Below are 21343 nucleotides of genomic sequence, written 5' to 3' on the forward strand. Positions count from 1 at the left end.
TGGCATCGCTCAAGTCTTCAAAATAAAGTTCATAATCATCTTCCCACTTTTAAAATTCTTTAGATTTTGGGATGGCAAGATGACTCAGGAGGTAAAGACACTTGCTGTCAAGCCTGACTCAGTTCAATCCTCAGAAGCCACATGGTGGGAGGAAAGAATAGGCAAACTCTTGCAATTGGTCCTCTAACCTTGCATGCTATGGTACCCTTCCCCCAAAATGAATATATGCAAATTTTTTCTAAATTCTTATTTAGTACCTGTCAAACATTATTTTTAAACTACTCTTCCTAAAATCTTACAATAAGCCAACAAACTGATAGATATGTAAGAGGGTCTCTTTTAAAAAGACATGGTATCAAACTAAGTATCCAATAGGGATGATGGAGAAAAAAAGTGTGGTATATGTATAAAATGGAACTTTAGCACTCATAAAGAATGGATACGTCTGCTGATTCTTTTCATTTTTTTATGAATGTGAATGTTTTGCCTGCATATATGTACCACATGTATGCCTGGTAACTTGAGGCTAGAACAGACGCCCTGGAGCTGAACTTATGGACAGTTTGTGAACTACATAGTGTGAGTGCTGGGAACTGGACCCTGATCCTCTTCAAAGACAACAACAAATGCTCTTAACATTTCTCCAGTCCTGTATCATGCTCGTTCTATGTAAAATTCAAAAGCATACTGAAGAGCATAGTCAATACATGTCAGGATAAGAAATAAAGACAAAACTAGGGAAAGAGATCCAAAACATTTCAATGGCATTTATCTGGGGTAGGAGGAGTGCTGGTTTGGTTTGGGTTTTGAGATACAATCTTCTTAAATAACCTTGAACTCGGGGCTGGAAAGGTGACTGACTCAAAGGTCCTGAGTTCAATTCCCAGCAACCATATGGTGGCTCACAAACATCTGAAAAGAGATGTGGTGTACTCTTCTGCTTCAGGCATACAAGCAAGCAGAACACTGTATATAAATAAATAACCCTGAACTTACTGTCTCTGGCCTTAGCCTCCCTAATACTGGGATTAGAGTGCACATGCCCAGCTCAATAGCATCTACTAATGTTCTGTTCAATGGCATCTATTAATCGACTGCAAACACAGAAATTAACTTCTCTTTAGATAAGTGTTTCTATTCAAGAAACAGTTCACTAAAGAAAGAAAATAAACTTATAAAGAAAGCTGTTTTTAGATAAAACTACTTTAACTCTATTCTTAAAATATATATTTCTGAAACTGAGTTTCATCTGAATTGCAAGATATAAGGGAGTCATTTAAACTCTCAACTGTGAAAATACACTGGCAAGCCGGGCAGTGGAGGCACACTCCTTTAATCCCAGCACTTGGGAGACAGAGGCAGTCAGATCTCTGAGTTCGAGGCCAGCCTGGTCTACAGATGACTTCCAGGCTACCCACGGATAAATAGAGAAACCCTGTGTTGAATAATCAAAACAAACAAAAAAACGCAAAACTATTCAATTCTTGTTTAACTAGTATGATAATTTGGAATTAATCAAAACTTGAATCCTAAATTTTAGGGAGTTAAGACTCTAATAAAACTTTGCCCCAAGATTATCAGCAACTCCTCTGGAGTCATCAATGCCAAGAAGGAGTCCTAATTTCTACTGCTCTTTCTTTCACAGTTTCAGTTTTCATTTCTAGGTTTCTTTCATACCTCAGACACGTGAGTTGCTCTTCTATGACCAAACAACTTTGCCTTTATCTCTTCTACTTTCCTCCTGTCGTCTTCATTTAATTCTGAAATGGAGTATCCATAGTCATGTCCTAAATTAAACTTTAGATTCCAGGCTGGAGAGAAATCACAAATAGTTGATTTTTTAAAATTGTAAAACTGGTAATTTCTCAATATCTACAAGAACAACATCTGCACCTTACTGCCCAACACAAAGCTGAGCGCTTAAGAGACCATTTCACTAAAAAGTCTACCCACCGTCCAAAACAAGGTATTTCTATGTAATTCAAGGTAAGCCTGAACTCATGATCTCTATGTCTCAGCCTCCTAGTACAGAGATTACAGGTGTGTGCCATCATATATGAACTAAAGTCAGAGTTTTTAAAGCATCCTCCATAGGTGTACCTCCAAAGAAGCCACTCTAAATATGGAATTTAAATCATTAGTCTTACTTTTTCTTCTAATCAGAGTCTCTATCTCCCCTTTAGTACCTGACAGTTACTAATGCTTTTATGATACCTAATGTCTTAAATTAATAAGCAAAACTAGAGATTTTGACAGAAACAAAATGTACAAAATGTACAGGACAGTCAGTTAACCTCAAGATTCCGAGTCAGTCCTGAACCACTGACAGGTCACCACCCAAAACATTTCCTCATGTCTTAAAGATTGTTACATTTCCTTTACAAGAATCTATTAGAGATTAATGAGGCTAATAAATGTCCTCTTTTAGACTTCTAGCCAAGTTTTAGTACTAAAGATCTTGACAAGTGTTTTTCCAAAATTTTCATTAGAAAGAGAAAGCATACATAGTTCTAAAACACAAAATAATTTAACAGAAGAGCAAATTGGAGGCAATTGTGTCCCCAAAACAAGGATATTATGACAGAATTAAAGAAGCCCAAACTACTTTCTTACTGTCCATCTGACACAAGAACCTCCTTCTCCATAAAACTATAATCTCAGACAAGCACTACTGATCATATAATTTATTTATATCATCGCTTTTGTCTTCTAGATTTTGGATAGAAAATATAATCATTCTACAGTTCTACAAGAAATTTATAACTTCAGATGTCTCATTTTAGACCACTAAGCTGTAATGCTCACAAGCCTGAATGTGCCTATAGTCAGTCCTTACCTTGGGCTCGGACCCGACACTCTTCTTCCTCTGCATTTTTAAGTATCTGTTTGGCTTGATTCAGTGAGGATTCACACTGCAGAAGGTACTTCACATGTGCAGCCAGTGAATCTACACTACCACAGCCGTCTTCACTCTCTGAGAACCCCTCCTCTTCTCGGCTATCTGTTAAGCTTGTCATGGGTGACGTATACGGAAAGAAGTTTAGAAAAACGTCAGAAACAGACTCCAAAGACTCTGGTAAATTACTGTTCCATGAGCAGCAACCATCACTTACATCACTACTCGAGTCACTCTTTATGAATGTCATCATGGGGATAATAATTTTATTCCTAATGCCTGTTCTGCAACTTTCAGGTTCAGACCTCATTACGGACCTGGAAGCTTCATACTGCCTGAAAGTTTCATCAAATGCCACTCTCGCTGTGCGTTCTGCTTCCTGTAGAGGACTTCTAATTGTAGTTGAACTAATAAACTCCCAATTTTCAACACCACTTTGGCACTTGAGGTTTGTCTGTGTGCCGATATCCTTCTGTATACACTCAACGTGAGGGACCTCCTCTGTAAATGGCTCCCTCTGGGTACAAACATCAGTTACAGACGGTTCTTTGAAGCAAACCACCTTCTTGGATTGTATAAATGAAACATCATTAACATCTCTGAAAGGGACTAAGGGAGCAGGGAAATTGCATCGTTTCAGTGCTATGTTTTCTGCCTCCATTAAAAGAGTTCGAATTTCTTTAAGAGTTTTGGAACCATGATCTATATCCCGAATTTCCTCACAACCAACATCGCCAAAACCTGAAGATTCTGGCTTACATATAACTCCATCATCAATCTGCGAATTTAAAGGCATATTGTTTGTAATGAGAGAACAAGACTCAGGAGAATTCAAATTATCTATCAGCTTTTGGACATGTTCTGAGACAAGCTGGTGATTTTCACTGTATGAAACTGTAGATAAACCAGAAATCTGTTCAGCTTGACCAAGACAACTTGAAACCTTCAGAGCATCTTCAGTTAGATGTCTGTCTGGCAGTTCCTGTGGGTATCCACAGGATGTATCTAATTTCTCTCTCTGTGTGTAAGAACCAGACAGAGGTACTGGTACACCTGTGTTTACAGCAGTTGGCTCAGAGACAGTTGAAAGCTTCGGAATATCTTCACTTTGATCTTTATCAGGTAACTGTTTTTGAACAAAAACAACAGGTTTTACTTTTTGAGAATAGGAATCATGAAAGGCTGTTGGTAATGTAGTCTTCTGATCATCTGGTTCAATCACAGATGAAACTGCAGGCTTCTCTCTATGTAGGTAGGACCTATGAGTAACTGTTGGCAACTCAGGCTTCTGGTCATCCAGTAGATCTGCAGTGGAAATCTTGTGTTTCTCCTTATGTGAGTGGGAACCAGATGAGACTGCAGGTCTCCTATTCTGGTCAGATAGTCCAGGAACAGTTGAAGCCTTCAGAGAATTTTCAGTTAGAACATGATCTGGTGAGGCCTTTGGGTAAACATCACTGAACTTTTCTCTATGGAAGTAGGAACTAGAAGGCCCTGTTTGAGTCCCAGGTGTCTGTGCTGCAAGTGCAGAACTAGTGGGCACTTTCAGAGACTCTTCTGTGAGATGGCTGCCTGGAAATTCCTGTGGAGTGTAGTAAGTTAAGGGTTCTGTAGTTTTCTCAACCTTCTGAACAAATGGTCCAGGATGAACAAAATCACCTAATGCATCCTCACCAATATTTGGTAGTTCCTGTTGATAAAAACCACTGGGCTTCTCTCTACTTGAGTAGGAAACTACTTGTGCCTCAGTCTTCTGATCAGTAGAGCCAGGTCCTACTGCTTTCAAAGGTATTTCAGTAAGATCTGGTAACTCCCGCTGGTAAGTGATGAGGGGCGTCTCATCCTTTGAGTAAGGGACAGGAGGGACTACTACTCCAGCAACACTTAAAATTTGCAAAGCTTCTTCAGTAAGATCTGGCAACTCCGGCTGGTAAGAACCACTAGGCCTCTCTCTGTAATATAGAGTAGAGGGCACTACTGGTATTTCAGTTTTCTGTTTAGTTGGTCCAGCACCACCTAAAACTTCCAAAGCTTTCTCACTACGATCTGGAAACTCTTGTTGGTAAGAAACAGTGGGCCTCTCTATATACGAGTGGGAAGTAGAAGGCACTGTTGGTATCCCAGTCTTCTGGTCAGTTGGTCCAGGAACAACTGAAACTTGCCCAGTGTTTTCAGTTAGAGGCCTATCTGGCAACTCTAGATTTGAGTATGAAGAAGAGGTGATGAAGGGTAGCCCAATCTTCTGGTCAGCTGGTCCAGAAACAACTGAAGCTTTGTGACCTTTTTTAGTTTGCTGACTATCTGACAGGGCCTGCTGGTAGAAAACAATGGGCTTTTCTCCAAAATAGGAAGTAGAATACACTGGTGGCTCCCCAGTCTTAGGGTCAACTGGTCCAGGAGAAGTTAAAACATCCAAAGCTTCTTTAGGAAGATTATCATCTGGCAAGGCCTGTTGGTAGAAAATAATGGACTTCTCTCCCACTGGATGGGAACCTGAAGGTCCTGCTGGTGTACCAGTCTTCTGCTCAGTTGGTACAGGAACAGCTGCCACTCTGAAAGTCTCTGCTGTTAGAGGACTAGTTGGCAACGCATTTTGGTAGAAAATAATGGACTTCTCTCTAACTGGGTAGGAACCTGATGGTTCTGCTGGTGTGCTAGTCTTCTGGTCAGTTAATCCAGAAATCCCTGGAGATTTGAAATGCTCTGTGGATAGAGGATTACCTGACAAGCCAGGTTTGTAAAAAATAATGGACTCTTCTCCAGGGAGGTAGGAACTAGGAGATACTGTAGGTGCCCTAGTATTCTGGTCAGGTGGTCTAGGAACAGCTGAAACTTTCACAAACTCTCCAGGCAAATGACCACCTGGCAGGGTCTGTTGGTAGAAAATCTGAGGCTTCTCTCTTTGTAAAGAGGATGTAAAGGTTACAACTGGCATAGCAATGTTTTGGTCAGCTGGCCTAGTAGTAGCTGAAGCTAGCAGAGCCTCTTCAGATAGACGACCTGGCAGAACCTGTTGGTAGAACATACCAGGCCTCTCTTTTTGTGAATAGGAAATAGAGGACACTGAAACTGTTGTCCCTGTCTTCTGGTCTACTGATCCAGTTGTGCCTGAGACTTGGGCCTCTTCAGTTAAGTGGCTGTCTGGAAACTTCTGCTGATGAGAAATGTTGGGTCTCTCTTTATGTGAGTAGGAAGCAGAGGTTATAGTTGATACATCAGATGGTTTAGAAACAGATGAAGCTTTGAAAGTATCTTCAGGCAGGTGACTACCTGGAAGGGTTGGCTGGTAGAGGAAAATAGGCTTTGTATGTAATGGAGAAGTAGGGGGTACTGTTGGCAGGTCAGTCTTCTGGTCAGTGGGGCCTGGGATCAATGTTTTTGTAGATTTTTTTGTTGAATGACTATCTGGCAACTCCTGCTGATAGAAAACACTGGGCATCTCACCATATGGATGAGAAGTTCCAGACTTCTGGTCAATGGGTCTAGATACAGGTGAAGCTTTCTGAGTCCCTACAAGTACATGTCTGTCTGGCAACTCTTGATGGTAAGGAACAGTAGGTTTCTTTTTGTTCGGGTAGGAACTTGAAGACACTGTTGGAGTGTCAGCCTTCTCATCAGCAGATCCAGAATCAATGGAAACCATCACATCTTCAGGCAGGTTCTTTGCTCTGTGAGAAGAGGAAACAAGTAATTCTGATGGTAAAGGAGTTATCTGGTCCCCTCGGTCAGGAATAACAGAAACAGGCAATGCTTCTTCAGTTAGATGACTGTCTGATAATGTCTGCTGGTAGAAAGCTTTAGCTGTCTCTTTATGTGGCTGGGAAGCAGAGGTTACTGTTGGGGACCGGGTCTTCTCAGCTGATCCAGAAACAGCTGAAACATCCAGAGGCTCTTTGCCTGGATGACTGTCTAACAGAGGATGCTGATAGAAAATACCAGGTTTTATTCCCTTTGGATGAGAACTAGAGTGTACTGTTGACATCTCCAACTTCGGGCCAGCTGGCCTAGGAGCAGGAGGCACTTTCCGAGTCTCTTCAGTAAAATGCCTATCAGGTAACTCTTCTTGGGGAAAATTGCCAGGCTTTACATCATGTGAGTAGGTGGAAGGGACTACTGCTGCTCCAATCTTCTGGTCAACAGATCCAGGAGCAACAGAAAATTTCCAAGCCTGATGATTCAAATAACTTTCTGGGACAGCCTGGTGATAAAAAGTATGAGACTTCTCTCCATGGGAATGAGAAGCAGAGGGCAGTGCAGTTATCCCAGTGCTCTGGGCAACTGGACCAGGAATTGCTGAACCTCGCACAGTCTCTTCATTTAAATGACTCTTTGGCAACTCTTGTTGATAGAAAACAGTAGGTCCTTCATATGTGTAGGAAATAGGGGGCGAGGCTGGAACATCAAACTTCTGGTCAGTAGTCCTAGGAGCAGCTGAAGCTTTCATAATGTCTTCAGGCAAATGACCACCTGTCGAGGCATGTTGGTAGATAACACCAGGTTTATTACTTTGTGAGTAAGAAGTAGAAGTTACTGTTGGGAAACTACTCTTCTGGTTAGTCAGAGTAGGAGCAGCTGGTGCCTTTGGAATCTCTTCAAGTAAATGACCACCTGTTAGGACTTGTTGATAAAAAATACCAGGCTTCTCTCTTTGTGAAAACGAAGTAGGGGTCATTGTTGATAAACCATTCTTCTGGTCAGCCAGTCCAGGAAATGCTGAAACTGTCAGTTCCTGACCAATTCGATAACCATCTTGATGTAAAATATTGGGTTTTTCTCTTTGTGAATAGGAAGTAGGGATTACAGGTGATGTACCAGATGAAGCTTTGGGAGCCTCTTCAGAAAGATGGCCTTCAGGTACAACCTGTTGACAGAAAACACCAGACTCTTCAGGCTTTTTTCTACATGAGAGAGAAACAGAGGATACTATTGGTATTCCTTGTGGAATACCAGTCTTGTGGTCAACCAGTCCAGAAAAAAAAATGAACCTTTCAGAACCTCAGTTGGATAGTTATCTGGAAATTCTTGCTTGTACAAAACATTGGGTTTCTCTCTATATGAGTGTAAGAAGAAGGTACTGCTACTGCCCCAGTCTTCAGGTTGGTAGGTATACTAACAACAGAAACTGTTAAACAACCATGTGGGTAGGAAATAGTGATAATACTTTCTGGTCAGCTAATTTAGGAATATTTGAAACATTCAGGCTCTCTTCAGTGGGATGGCTATCTGTCAATACCTTCTGGTTTACAGTGTAAATGTGGTGACCAACAGTGTTTTGAGAACTTACAGCAAAATGAGTTAAGTCTTCAAAGGGTAACGATGAATGTGTTGCAATGTCTGAATCTCCAAGAGTGTTAGTGATATCTGGTTTCAACTTGGATTGAGAAATTGCAACTTTGCCTCCTTTAGAAGTGTCTCCTTTAAAAAGAAACAAAAACAAAAATGAAAAAAAAATACAATCATTTGTTAATGTTAAATAGGTACATATTTTCAATTCTTTTTTTTTCCTCTTTTGCCAATGAGATGATTCAGAAGGTAAAGCAATTGCTGAGCAAGCCTGACAACCTGGACTCAATCCCTGAAATTCATGTAAAGATGGAAGGACAGAAATAACTCACAAAGTTTTCCTCTGAGCTCTACTCACATGCCAGAGCCCACCTACACACACACACACACACACACACACACACACACACACACACACACACACACACACACACACACACACACACACAGGCTAAAAAATTTTGAAACGTTAAATATTCCTTTCTTTGTGCACAAATATAAATAAGGGAAGGAAACTTTATCACCTCAGGCCTTTAAATATTTAGAAATTAATTCTATGGAAATAATCAACAAATGAGATATTAACTATAAAGTAAATTAAAGTAAAAAGAATTAAAAACAGAATTAATAGCTTAAAAAAGGATATGCACTTGCAAAATATAATAAGGGTCTTAAAATTGGGAGTTTAAAAAAACTTTCAATTGAATGCAAAAATGCAAGGTCTGAGATTTGATTTCTTCCTATTTTCAATCTAAGAGCCTTCTATTATACCATGAGTGGTGGCAGGAGAAATAAGACCCTCAGTTACAAAATCAGGGAAAAAATTATTATCCATATTCCAAGAGACCATCATCTTAGCTTCAAGGTTTTGGTAGCTGACCCAGGTTCTATTCCCAATACCCACACAGCAGCTCACAACCATCTGTAACTATAGTACCAGAGGATCTCATGCCATCTTCTGACCTCCGTGGGCACCAGGAACGCACATGGTGCAACATACATGCAATCAAAACACCTATACAAATAAGATAAATAAATCTAAAAATTAAAAAACTAAGTTAAAAAGAGGTTTCTCTGACCCTCAAGTCCAGTGGAGGCAATGAACTGCAGAGCATATGGACACTATGCAGGTACTGGATCCAAATTATGTTCTCCAATATTTATTTTTTGAATAAATGAAACTATATAAGTCTAAGAAGGTTGAACTGCGTGGCACAGGGAGTTATTGACAATTTTGTTAAGAACCACTCTGCATAAAAATAAATTCAAGGTGGGAAGAAAAAGAATGTGGACATCAGAGCAGCACAAACTAACAAAACTTTCTGTAATGACAGACATGTACTATTTCAGCTTAAAACAGTAATTTTAAATGAAGGTAGGCCTGAATAGCTATTTAAATAAATCACAACACAAATGTCAAGAGTCTGACAGCTTGTTCAATCATCCAGTAATTTACTTATAAAATATGTGTACCATGTGTTCAGACATTGATCCAAATACAGAATACAGAGCAAGAGACAGACAATCCTATTTCACATACTATACATGCTAGCAGGAGAAGTCACAATAAATAAACTAGTTAAAAAAAATGTTTTCTCAAATGTTGGCAAAAAGGTTATTAAATATAAGAAGTATTAGCTATACTTTACAGACAAGGAAAGTTTCCTCTCCTCAAAAGAGCTTTAAATGGTGCTTCTAAATGTAGGGATCTTGCTAACATGCACTCTTGATTCCGCAGGTCTCAAGGTAAAACCTGAAATTCTACATTTCTAAAGTTTCACAGTGACCCAATGCTAACAGTCTACAGCTAGAGAACTTTAACCTTTCAATTCTATCTCTGACTGATGGACCCTTTCTACTGCAACCAAATCCCCTTCTCAAAGGCCATTGCTGAGCTTCAAAATATTGAGTTATAAAATAAAGACATACAAGTATCAAGTGTTAACAATTCAAGAAAACTAAAAGCAAGGGAAATTTGAAATGCAGTGTAACCTGATGAGAAAATGTAGATATTTTTCTCTACATTTTTTGTGCATATTTTTGTGAGAAAACCTCAAGAAGTTAGTAAGTCAAAATAGATCAACAAAAAAAATCTTACTTCTCCCAAATATTTCCCAATTTTTACTTCTTTCTGACCATTACAAAGTATTAACAACACCATGAAGGAAGCAAATGAGATGAATGGCCAAGGACTGAAGACATAACCCAGACCTCAAAAGATGTAGAGGCTTACATTAGACAATGAGACCTGGGGAGAAAGGAAAAGATTAGTAAAGGAAACTTGAAGGAGGAGTACAGGGTAAACAGCTAAAAGGACGAGAGATTCACGGTGTAAAGAAGAAATTCCCCCAGCTCCGTGCATATACTTCAAAATGTCAGAAGCATCCATGGTCATAAGCCTTGTAATTTATTTGGATGTGTTTGTACAGGTAAAGAATTCATGATGACAGGTGGCATAATTGAAGGGTGCTTTTTAACCCTCTCAACCCTGGGAAAAATAAATATACCAAATATTATACTTAATTCCTGAATTCAAAAGATCTTGTTCAGAAGTGGGTTGATTAAAGTTTTGATATAGAAAAGAAAGGAAACTGCCAGAAGAAGGCCATTAATGGACCATAATTGCCTTCCAATGCGAAAAGTGCTCCTAATAGAAACTAACTAGAAAGTTGGTCGCAAGAACTCTTCCTAGAAAGCAAATGCTTATTTACATAGAGGTCTCCTAACATAAAGCAAGTCCTCATTGCTCACTAACAACATGAGATGCCATCCCAGACTTCCATTCTACAGATAACTAAAGGCTACTTTCTCATCATTCCAACTCAGTTGTTAGGAGTATTAACACTAACATACCAAAATAGATCAATGCATTTCTGAGCATTGGAGAGATGGCTCTGCAGTTGCAAGAGCGCTTGCTGTTGTTGCAGAGGTCTGAGTCTGGGTTCAATTCCCAGCAGCCAAATGGCAGCTCAAAACTATCTATAACTTCAGTTCCAAGGAATCTAACCAGTTCCAGGACATCTAATACCCTCTTAGCCTGTAAGGGTACCAGGATTGCACAGGGTGCACATACAAACAGGCATACAAAACACTCATAAATAAAAATAAATAAAATATAGAATAATGGATTTCAGAATAAAAAAATGGACTAGAAACAGGAGTTTTAAAGATAAAGAACTGTAGGTGTTATGAATGGTTCACATATGACTTTGGGGAATCAAATCTTAGTAGACTGGCCCTGATAAGAATGTTTCTTTCTTCTTGGAATCAGAGAGAGTAAATGAGATCATGGAAATGATGATATTAAAGATAGATGCCATAACAAACACCAAACCAAGTAACTGAAAGCATTGATACAGATTCTGCACCCCTACCCAGACAAGTGACATAGCTGGCAGATGATGGAAAAGCAGTCCTCTTTACTTTTTCCTTTTTTTTTTGGATTCAAGGTTTCTCTCTGTAGCTTTGGAGCCTGTCCTGAAACACAATCTGTAACCAGGCTGGCCTCGAACTCATAGAGATCCACATGCCTCTGCCTCCCAAGTGCTGGGATTAAAGGTGTGTGCCATCACCAATGGGCTCCCTCCATTTTAAAATTATCCCCTCCATCTTTAAAATTATAATTATATTTCTCCCTTCTCATTCCTCCCATAAATCCCTCCTCACTCTCCTTCAAACTCATGACCTCTTTTTCACTAGTTGTTACTGAGTGTGTGTGTGTGTGTGTGTGTGTGTGTGTGTGTGTGTGTGTGAGATCCTAAATATAACCTGCTCAGCTCATATAATGTCATTGTATGTGTGTTTTCAGAGCTGACGATATGGCACTGGACAACCAACTGGTGTGTGCCTACCTGGGGAACTCCTCTGCTGCTCCCAGCTTTCCTCAGGTACCTGTAGTTCTTTGTTAGGACTGAGGCCTCATGGGCTTTTCCCCACCCAGTTTAGTATGTCCATTGGTGACATTCCTGTTCAGCTCATGTTTGGATTGTCATATTGGTGAGACTCCCCTTTTTTTCTCCTCTCCCTCTTCCCTATCATAGGCCTTTACAGAGATTGTTTAAGTCATATTGACTAAATCAGACAAAGCAGCTCAATTCATTTCTTATTGCTACTGTTCTTTCATTCGTTTTTAAACTTGTCTTACCTGACAATTTATTTTTTAGATCAGTTTTGTCCTAACCTCTTTTCTTTCTCTCCCTTCAAAGGCTCTCTCATAATGCACAGGTGGTTTAGAGCTGCGAGTCTCCTTGACTAAGCCTCCTAAGCGCTGGGAGGTTGCCTGATTGTATATTTTTTTCTTTCTCTTCCCACTCTACCTTCCATTAGAGCTGCCTTATTCTCCTCCTTGGTTCCATACTGTTCCACCTTCCTACTTTCTTGTTGGTTGTTTTTTACTCTTTTGGCTTTTTTTCCTTTGGGGGTCCTGTACCCAGCTCCCAAATAAACACATGGAGGTTTATTGTTACTTATAAATGGTGAGCCTTAGTTTAGCTTGTTTCTAGTCAGTTTTCTTAAATTAATCCATCTACCTTCTGCCTCTGGGCTTTTTCCTTTTTTTTACTTCTGTGTATCTTACTTTCACTTTTATTCCATGGCTGGTTGGCCCCTTGCATCTTCTCCTTGATCTCTCCTGCTTCCCCAGATTTCTCCTCCTCTTTTATTCTCTCTATATGCCAGCCTCACCTATCGCTTCTCCTGCCTTGCTATTGGCCATTCAGCTCTTTATTAGATCAATCAGGTATTTCAGACAGGCAAAGTAACACAGTTTCACAGTTAAATAAATGCAACATAAAGGAATGCAACACATCTTTGCATCATTACACAGTCCACAGCATAAACAAATGTAACACATCTTATAATAATATTCTACCACTACTTACTTTTCTATTTTTCTTTATTCTAATTCTGGTCTTACTTGGCTTATTTTTTTTCTATTCCTAATGTTAGTAACTAATATCTTAGTGTGCACTATACTGTCCGTGTTTCTTTATTCCCCAAAACTTGTTGTAGATGAAAATTTTATGGTTTTCTTTGGCTATTCCTATATCTTCATAACAGTGTTACCCATCATTTGTGGGTACTTCTGCAGTTAGTAGTAATCTACACTTATAGGTGCTGAAGATCGTGGCCAGTGTCCATAACATGTGTGCTAAAGGTTAAGCTAAAGAGAATAATGAATACTGAATTCTATGGAGAGAAATTACACTTCTTCCTCAGTACAGTAACTTAGTCTCAGACAAAATACTTAAACTGAAAGAATACAAGTGATTAAAGAAACCCATCTAGGGCTGGATGAAGAATACTTGGCTACTCTTTCCAGAGGTCCTGAGTTCAAGTCCCAACAACCACATGGTGGCTCACAACCATCTATAATGAGATCTGGTGCCCTCTTCTGTCCGGCAGGTATACATGCAAACAGCACTCATACGTAATAAATAAGTCTTTAAAAAAGAAAGAAACCCATCTAATTCTGCATATGCCAAGTTCCAATACAGAAATATAAGAAACATGAAAAATCAAGGAACAGGACTGGAGAGATGGCTCAGAGGTTAAGAGCACTGACTGCTCTTCCAGAGGTCCTGAGTTCAATTCCCAGCAACCACATGGTGGCTCGTAACCATCTATAATGAGATCTGGTACCCTGTCTGATGTGCAGGCATACATGCAAGGAGAATGCTGTATACATAATAAATAAATCTTTAAAAAAAAAAGAAAAATCAAGGAACAGTGATTCCTCTAAAAATTCCCATTTTTACAGTAATAAATTCCAATGAAAATAAAGTGGATAATAACCTAAGACAAAGAATTTCAAAAACAGATTTCGTTCACGAAAAATCAAAGAAAACATGAACAAACTCCTGAATGAATTCAAAGACAACACAATCAACCAAAATAAGGAAGCCAATAGGAGACATAAAAAATGAACTCAATAAAGAGATAAAAATACTGAAAAATCAAACTGAAAAATTTAGAAATAAAAAGCTAAGTAAGTGGATATCCACACCAAAGGAATAGATCGGGGCTTAAGAAAAGGTAAATGAAGGAGCACATTCAGACAACAATAAAAGTAAGAAGACAGTATAAACGGTACATATGAGACACTGAAATCATGGGCACAGTAAAAGTACAATCTGAAGGCAGAAAAAAAAAAGAGGAAAATTCCCCCTAAAAGAGATAATCAACCAGATACAAGAGGTATTTAGAACACCAAATAGACAAGACCAAAAGGAATGTTGATGTGACATATTGTAGTTAAATCATTAAGTATACAGATCAAAAAAATAACATTGAAAACTACATGAAAAAAGTGCCAGTTACATAAAGGCAAAACTACCAAAGTAATAGCAGATTAGTCACAAGAAATTTTAACAGCCTAGATGACATGGAACAATGTATGTGAAGCTCTGAAAGATAGTAACTGCCAACTGAGATTACCATAATCAGCAATGCTGTCTGTCCCTCATGAATGAAGGGAAACTGTTTATGGTGAACATAAAGTAAAGGAGCTCATGGCCCCGACTAAATCAAAACTGGAGAAGATTCCTAAAAGAATCCTGTATACTGAAGAGAGACAAACACATTTATAAGGTCATAAACTAAAAATAAGCTCTGCTAGATGAGTAACTTTTTAAAATGAAGACTAGGAAAGGATGAACTTTGATAAGCAACAAAAACAAAATTATATTCCTCTTTATCATAATTCTGACACAATAACTAAACACAGTAAGAGTGGGCTCACTTCACTTCCACCAAAATACAGGGTATCAGAATAAAAAAATAGTAATAGCTAACCAAACAACAGTTAAACTTACTCTAAGAGACTTCTACAGAACTCCTGCCCAGCTTCACAAAGCATACTCTTCTTAGTCCCCTGAGATTGTTTCCAAAAATCAGACCATACTTTAGCAAAGTAAGTCTTAAGAAATAAATGAAAATTAAAGTAATTTCTTATATTTCATCTGATCACAGAAGAATAAAGCCAGAAACTAACCAGAGACTACAGAAAATATGAACAACACACCACTGAATGATGAAAGGGTCAAAGAAATCAGAAGGGAAATTTTATAAGTCCTAGAATCATTTAATTTAATCATTTAATCATTCAAAAACAAAAACCTGTGGGATACAATTAAGCAGTTCTGAGAAGGAAGCTTATAGCTACATATACCCACATCTAAAAGTCAGAGCTTTCAAATAACTTAATCATGGAACTCAATTATTAGAAAAATAAGAATGAGTCAAATATGAGATCAATAAACAGAAATAAGGATCAGAACAGAGATTACTGAAATGGAAACACAAAGAATGGATGAGCCAATGAAACAAAGAAATAGTTCTTTGAAAATAAGGTTAGCAAATCCTTAGCCAAAGTAGCTGAAGGAAAGAATACCCAAATTAATAAAATTAGAGATGAAAAGGGAGATACTACAATAGATAATAAAATTCAGAAGATCATTAAGGCATACCAATATGAAAACTCTTATGCCAATAAACTGGAAAATTTTTTAAAAATAGATAAACTTCTAAGTACATATTGTCTTAGTTACTTTTTTATTGCCATGAAGAGATACTGTGACAAAGACAACCTGTAAAACAAAGTATTTAATTTGGGGCTTAGTCTCAGAGGGTGAATTCATGACCATCATGGCAAGGAACCTAGTAGTTAGGTGGCAGGCAGACAAGCAGGTATGACCCTGGTGCAGTAGCTGAGACCTTACATCTTGAGATACAAGCAGCAAGCAGAGAGAGCACACTGGGAATGAATACTGTGGACTTTTAAAACCTCAAATCCCACTCACAGGACACACCTCCTCCAACAAAGCCATACTTCCTAATCCTTCCCAGAACAGTTCCACCAACTAGAGATCAAGTATTCAAATAAATGAATCTCTGGAAGGCTGTTTTCATTCAAACCACCATGCATGTGAACTACAAAAATTTAAACCAAGATATAAATAACTTAAACAGACCTATAACAAGCAATTAGTCCGAAGTAGTAGAAAAATAAATTTTAAAAAATCCAGACTCAGATGGTGTCATCACTGAATTCTATCAGACCTTTTGTACAGTTTTGAATATTTAAATTTCTTAGTATGTGTGCACACATAAATATTAATTGTGGTTTGAATAAGAACAGCCCCCCAGAAGCTCATATATTAGAATGCTTAATCACCAGGGAGTGATTTGAAAGAATTAGGAGGTGTGGCCTTGTTAAGAGAAAGTGTGTCACTGGGTGTGGGCTTTGAGGTTTCAAAAGGCCTTATTGGCCCAGGTTCTCTCTGCCTGTGGATCAGGATATGAAGGTCTCAGACACTACTCCAAACTCTGTCGGTGTGCTGTCATACTCCCCGTCATGATAATGGACTAAGCCAGCTCCCAGTTAAGTGCTTCCTTTTATAGGAGTTGCCTTGTTCATGGTGTTTCTTCACAGCAATATGACAGTGACTAGGACACCAGAGTAATGTTGTGCAGTAGAGGTCAGAAGATAACATTCAAAAGACAGTTTTCTCTTTCTATAGATCAAACCCAGAGTTTGTATGGCAAATGCTTCTTCCTATAAGCCATCTCTCTGGCTGTCTACCAGAACTTTTTATAAACATCATTTATCAACACGGAGAGTCAGTGGTCAAGATGAGTGTAAAGATTCTCAATGCATTCAGAGAATGAATATAGCACCAAAAGAGAAAGTAGTATAATTATATACCTGGATTCATGACATCACTAAACACTCAAAAATATTTAGGCGAGGTTCAGTGGTCTGGACCTTTAGTCCTGACTGTTTGGAAGGCTGAAGAGAGAGGATAGATGGCATCCTGGAGTTGAAACCCAGCACCAACAACACAGTAGATTCCCCCTCCACCACACTAAATAACTCACTTTTATTACTAAAAGGTGTGGTTTATAATTCTTTCAGAACTCTGGCATTCTAAAACCTGGAAACATCCCATATTTAGTTACAAGGACAACTTAAAAACTTCCAGCACCATTTAAGAAGTTGTAGGTCATTTTCTGACAACTGAATTAATCAGGTAATCATCACACATGACAGGAATGTAGCAGAATGCTCTAAAAACAATGAAAATATTTTTGAAGAAAATAATACATGCTCCATATCCAGACAGACTGAATTACACTTCAAATGCACAAACACTTGCTTCTAATTATTTTTTTTTCATTTTTCGAAACAGGGCTGGAGAGATGGCTCAGAGGTTAAGAGCACTGACTGCTCTTCCAAAGGTCCTGAGTTCAATTCCCAGCAACCACATGGTGGCTTATAACCATCTGTATTGAGATCTGGTCCCCTCTTCTGGCCGGCAGATAGGAAGACAGAATACTGTATGCATAATAAATAAATAAATAAATCTTTAAAAAAAAACATCATTTATCTTTTTATATATGGGTATGTTGCCTGAATGTATGTCTGTGCACCACAAATATGCAGTACCTGCAGAGGTCAGAAGAGGTTGTGAGCTGGAGTTACAGATGTTGTTAGCTACCATGTAGATGCTGGAAATCAAACCCAGGTCCTCTAGAAGAATAGCTAGTGTTCTTTTAAACATTAAGTCATCTCTCCTGCCCCTACCAGACCTTTAAAGAAAAACCAATAATGGTCCTCAAAGTAGTCCATATAATAAAAAAGGAACACTACCAAATTCATTTTATGAAGCCAGTATTACTCTGATACCAATCATGGACAAAGACTCACAAAAAAGAAAATTATAGGCCAATACACTAGAAGAACTCAAGCACTTAAAATCCCAGTAAAATGCTTGCAAGCTAAATTCAATAATACATTATAATGATTGTTTACCATGATCAAGTTAGCTCCTTTCCAGAGAATGTAACGATGATTTGGCATATGTAAGTCAATAAGTCAATGAGCATAACATACAACATAGACTCAGACAGAAATCATACTATCATCTCAACAGATACAGAAAATACTTTTGACAAATTCCAACACCCCTTAATGATGAAAGCCATGAAGAAATGAGAAACAAAAGAAATATAGCTCAATATAATAAAGGTTACATATAAGCCAACATTTTCCTAAATGGGAAAAAAGTCTAAGGGTATCTACCCTCTCCACTCTGATTAAATATATTACTTGAAGTCGTACCTATGACAAGAGAAATAAGCAATGCAAATAGACAAGAAAAAAAGTCAAAGTATTCCTGTTTGCACACAATATGATCATCACATACTTAAGAAGTAGGACTTAGTGCGATGGTTCAGCAGGTTAAGAGTGCTTGACATACAAGCCTGGTAACCTGAGTTCAATTCCCAAAACCGATAATAGAAATAGAAGACCAACTCTCAAAAGCTGTCCTCTCAAGTACACATACACTGAAGAGACAGTCAAATGGCTTTCTGAAGAGATCTGATAGCAAAAGATGGTTTCTAAATATATTTTCTTCCAAAGCTCTAGTTTATTGGTATCATCAATATGAACACTTAAGGAGGCCTTTCTGGTCCAACATTCAAGGACTTAGAATGCCGGCCATTTTCACAAACAAAGGAAGAAGAAAGTCTTAGATGATGGTGCTCATAGACTTAGGGTTTGGCAAGGGTCTCTTACAAATAGAGAATGCCATTATCACATTCAGTCATAGTTGGGGAGCGTAGCAAAGGGTCACTCCAAGGTTCCCATTTTAATTGGCACTAAGAGTTCTTATAATCTAATTACCTTCTACAGACTCCACTCCCTAATGCCATCACTGTGAACATTTGAGGGGACACAATCATTCAGACCATAATGAACTTCCATTTCACAGAGGAACATTTTTCATGACTTAATTAATGGCAAGAGAAGTACAGATGCAGATAATCTTGTACAGAAGAGCATGGGAGGTCATTTTGAAGAGGAAAGCTGAGGGAGGTGGGGAATGGAGGAAGAAGATTGAGATCTGAGAAGAGTGGTTTATTGAAAACCAGGCAAGGTGGCACACACCTTTAATCCCAGAGCTCAAGGCAGAGACAGGAAGACCTCTGTAAATTCGAGGCCAGGCTGGATTACACAGTGAGTTCTGGTATAGTCAGAGTTACATAGTGAGACCCTGTCTCAAAAAAGAAATAAAAAAAAGAATTTATGTTGAAGGGAAAACTAGATGGAAATGACTAAATAAAAATATTGGCAGATAACTCTCAGAAGTAAATGCAGTTTGGAGATAATGATTCTATGATATTAGCCTAAGGAAACTAATAGTATGGTTTACTTATCCCATTCCCAAAAGCCTCAAAATCAGTGAATGCCAATGTGTAACTCTGTTCAAGAGCAAGGGCTGAGAAATTGCCTACAGGTCAATAACCTGGTTTTCTGACGTTCAAGGGTAGGAAAATGATATCCCGGCATAACTTTTAGATCAATCCAGGTCTCAACCAATTAGACAAACTCACAATGGTGAGGCAAATCTTCCTTATTCAATCTACTTAAATCTATTTCTCAGATACCCTTTCAGGGATATACAGAAATACTGTTTTACCAATTACCTGGCATGTTAATTTTTTGCCAACTTAACACAAGCTATCGTGATCTGAAAGAAGGAAACCTCAACTGAGACAATTCCTCCATAAGGTCCACTTTGTAGGCAAGCTGTGAGACATTTTCTTTATTAATGACTGATGTGTGAGGGGAACACCCGCCCATTGTGGATGCTACACCCTGTGCAGGCAGTCCTGGGATATGTAAGAAAACCAACAGAGCAAGCCAGGAGGAACAAGCCAGTAAGCAGCATTTTCTCTGTGGCATCTGCTTCAGTTCCTGCCTTGAGTTTCTGCCCTGACTTCCTTGAGTTATGGAGTATGACCTGAGAGTTGTAAGATGGCCATGGTGTTATCACAGCAATACTGGGCATCCCTTATTCCATCTAAACTGCTTGAAAGGCATGGTAAGATAATATTCATGAGCTAGATATAAGGAAGACATGTAACACCCTCCATTTTCTACATACATACCTGCTGTAAGAGCTGTTGGCAGAGTGTCAGGAGATATTCTCAACATTCTGAGACTGGGGGAAGGATAATTCGACTCACTGGTTGGTTCTTGAGGAAAAAATGAAGGCAATGGAGTTGGAAAAGTCTGGCTAATGCCCAGATTAGAATGGTCTACCTATGAAATTAAAAAAGAAATGAAAAAAAGATTCTATTAATTTGACATTTAACTTGGCTAAAAAACCAAACTTCATTATTATAAAAATGGATACTTAAGAGGTTTAATAATTTTTATTTTAAGTTTTTTAACTTAATTTCATTTGACACGTGTGTTTTGTCTGCATGTATGTATGTGCACCTGGTACAGAGTTCAAAGGAGGTTGTTGGATCCCCTGGAATCATTTATAGATGGTTATGAGTCACCAAGTGGATATTGGAAATAGAATCCAGGTCTTCTTCAAGAACAAGTTGGGGCTGTAGAGATGTTGTAGCAGTTAAGAGTACTGGCTGCTCTTCCAGAGGATCTGAGTTCAATTCCCAGCACCCATAACTGTCTTGCTCCAGTCTTTGAGGATACAATACCATTTTCTGGTTTCCAAGGGCACTGCATAAATGTGGTGCACAGATATACATGCAGGCAAATCATCCATACACAAAATAAAGTACATCTTTAAGAGAACAAGTACTCGAGCCGGGCGTTGGTGGTACACACCTTTAATCCCAGCACTCGGGAGACAGAGGCAGGCGGATCTCTGTGAGTTCGAGACCAGCCTGGTCTACAGAGTGAGTTCCAGGACAGCTTCCAAAACAATACAGAGAAACCCTGTCTCGAAAAACCAAAAAAAAAAAAGAACAGATACTCTTCTCCAATGACCTATTTCCCAGTTACCAGTTCCCAGTTACTTATGATCATATATTCTTCCCAGGTGTGGTGGCTAGCGCCTGAAATCTCAGAAGACTGAGGCAAAAGAATCACAAGTTCAAGGCCAGTGGAAGCTAACAGTGAGATCTGGGCCAGTCTAGTCACAGTGTAAGACTCATATTCTCAAGCCATTTGAATTCATATATAGATCATATTTTGTTTGGTGAAGACACCATTAATGGTTCTGTGTTTTAGAATGCTGCCTTATACAACATCACATATCAGTGACTAGTGGTATTAAAGCATAAACATGCATAAATCTCTACTGGAGTCATAGGATACTTAGGTAAAAACACAAAGCACTATTAGAC

At 38.7% G+C, this 21343-nt stretch overlaps 1 protein-coding gene across 8 annotated transcripts in view; it reads right to left on the reverse strand.

The window, feature by feature from the left end:
* Positions 1-21343, reverse strand: part of Alms1 (ALMS1 centrosome and basal body associated protein) — a 116237-nt gene that overhangs the window by 64492 nt on the left and 30402 nt on the right. For all 8 annotated transcript variants that reach the window (XM_021227747.2, XM_040737303.1, XM_021227746.2 and 5 more), the window contains 4 exons: positions 20135-20288; positions 8181-8311; positions 2837-7757; positions 1678-1811 (listed from right to left, as the gene is read on the reverse strand). In XM_021227747.2, the coding sequence (XP_021083406.1) occupies positions 1678-1811; positions 2837-7757; positions 8181-8311; positions 20135-20288 (5340 nt within the window). The remainder of the gene's footprint in view (positions 1-1677; positions 1812-2836; positions 7758-8180; positions 8312-20134; positions 20289-21343) is intronic.

This window comes from Mesocricetus auratus, unplaced genomic scaffold (genome assembly GCF_017639785.1).
Source record: "Mesocricetus auratus isolate SY011 unplaced genomic scaffold, BCM_Maur_2.0 Super-Scaffold_100676, whole genome shotgun sequence".
NCBI classification, from domain to species: Eukaryota; Metazoa; Chordata; class Mammalia; order Rodentia; family Cricetidae; genus Mesocricetus; species Mesocricetus auratus.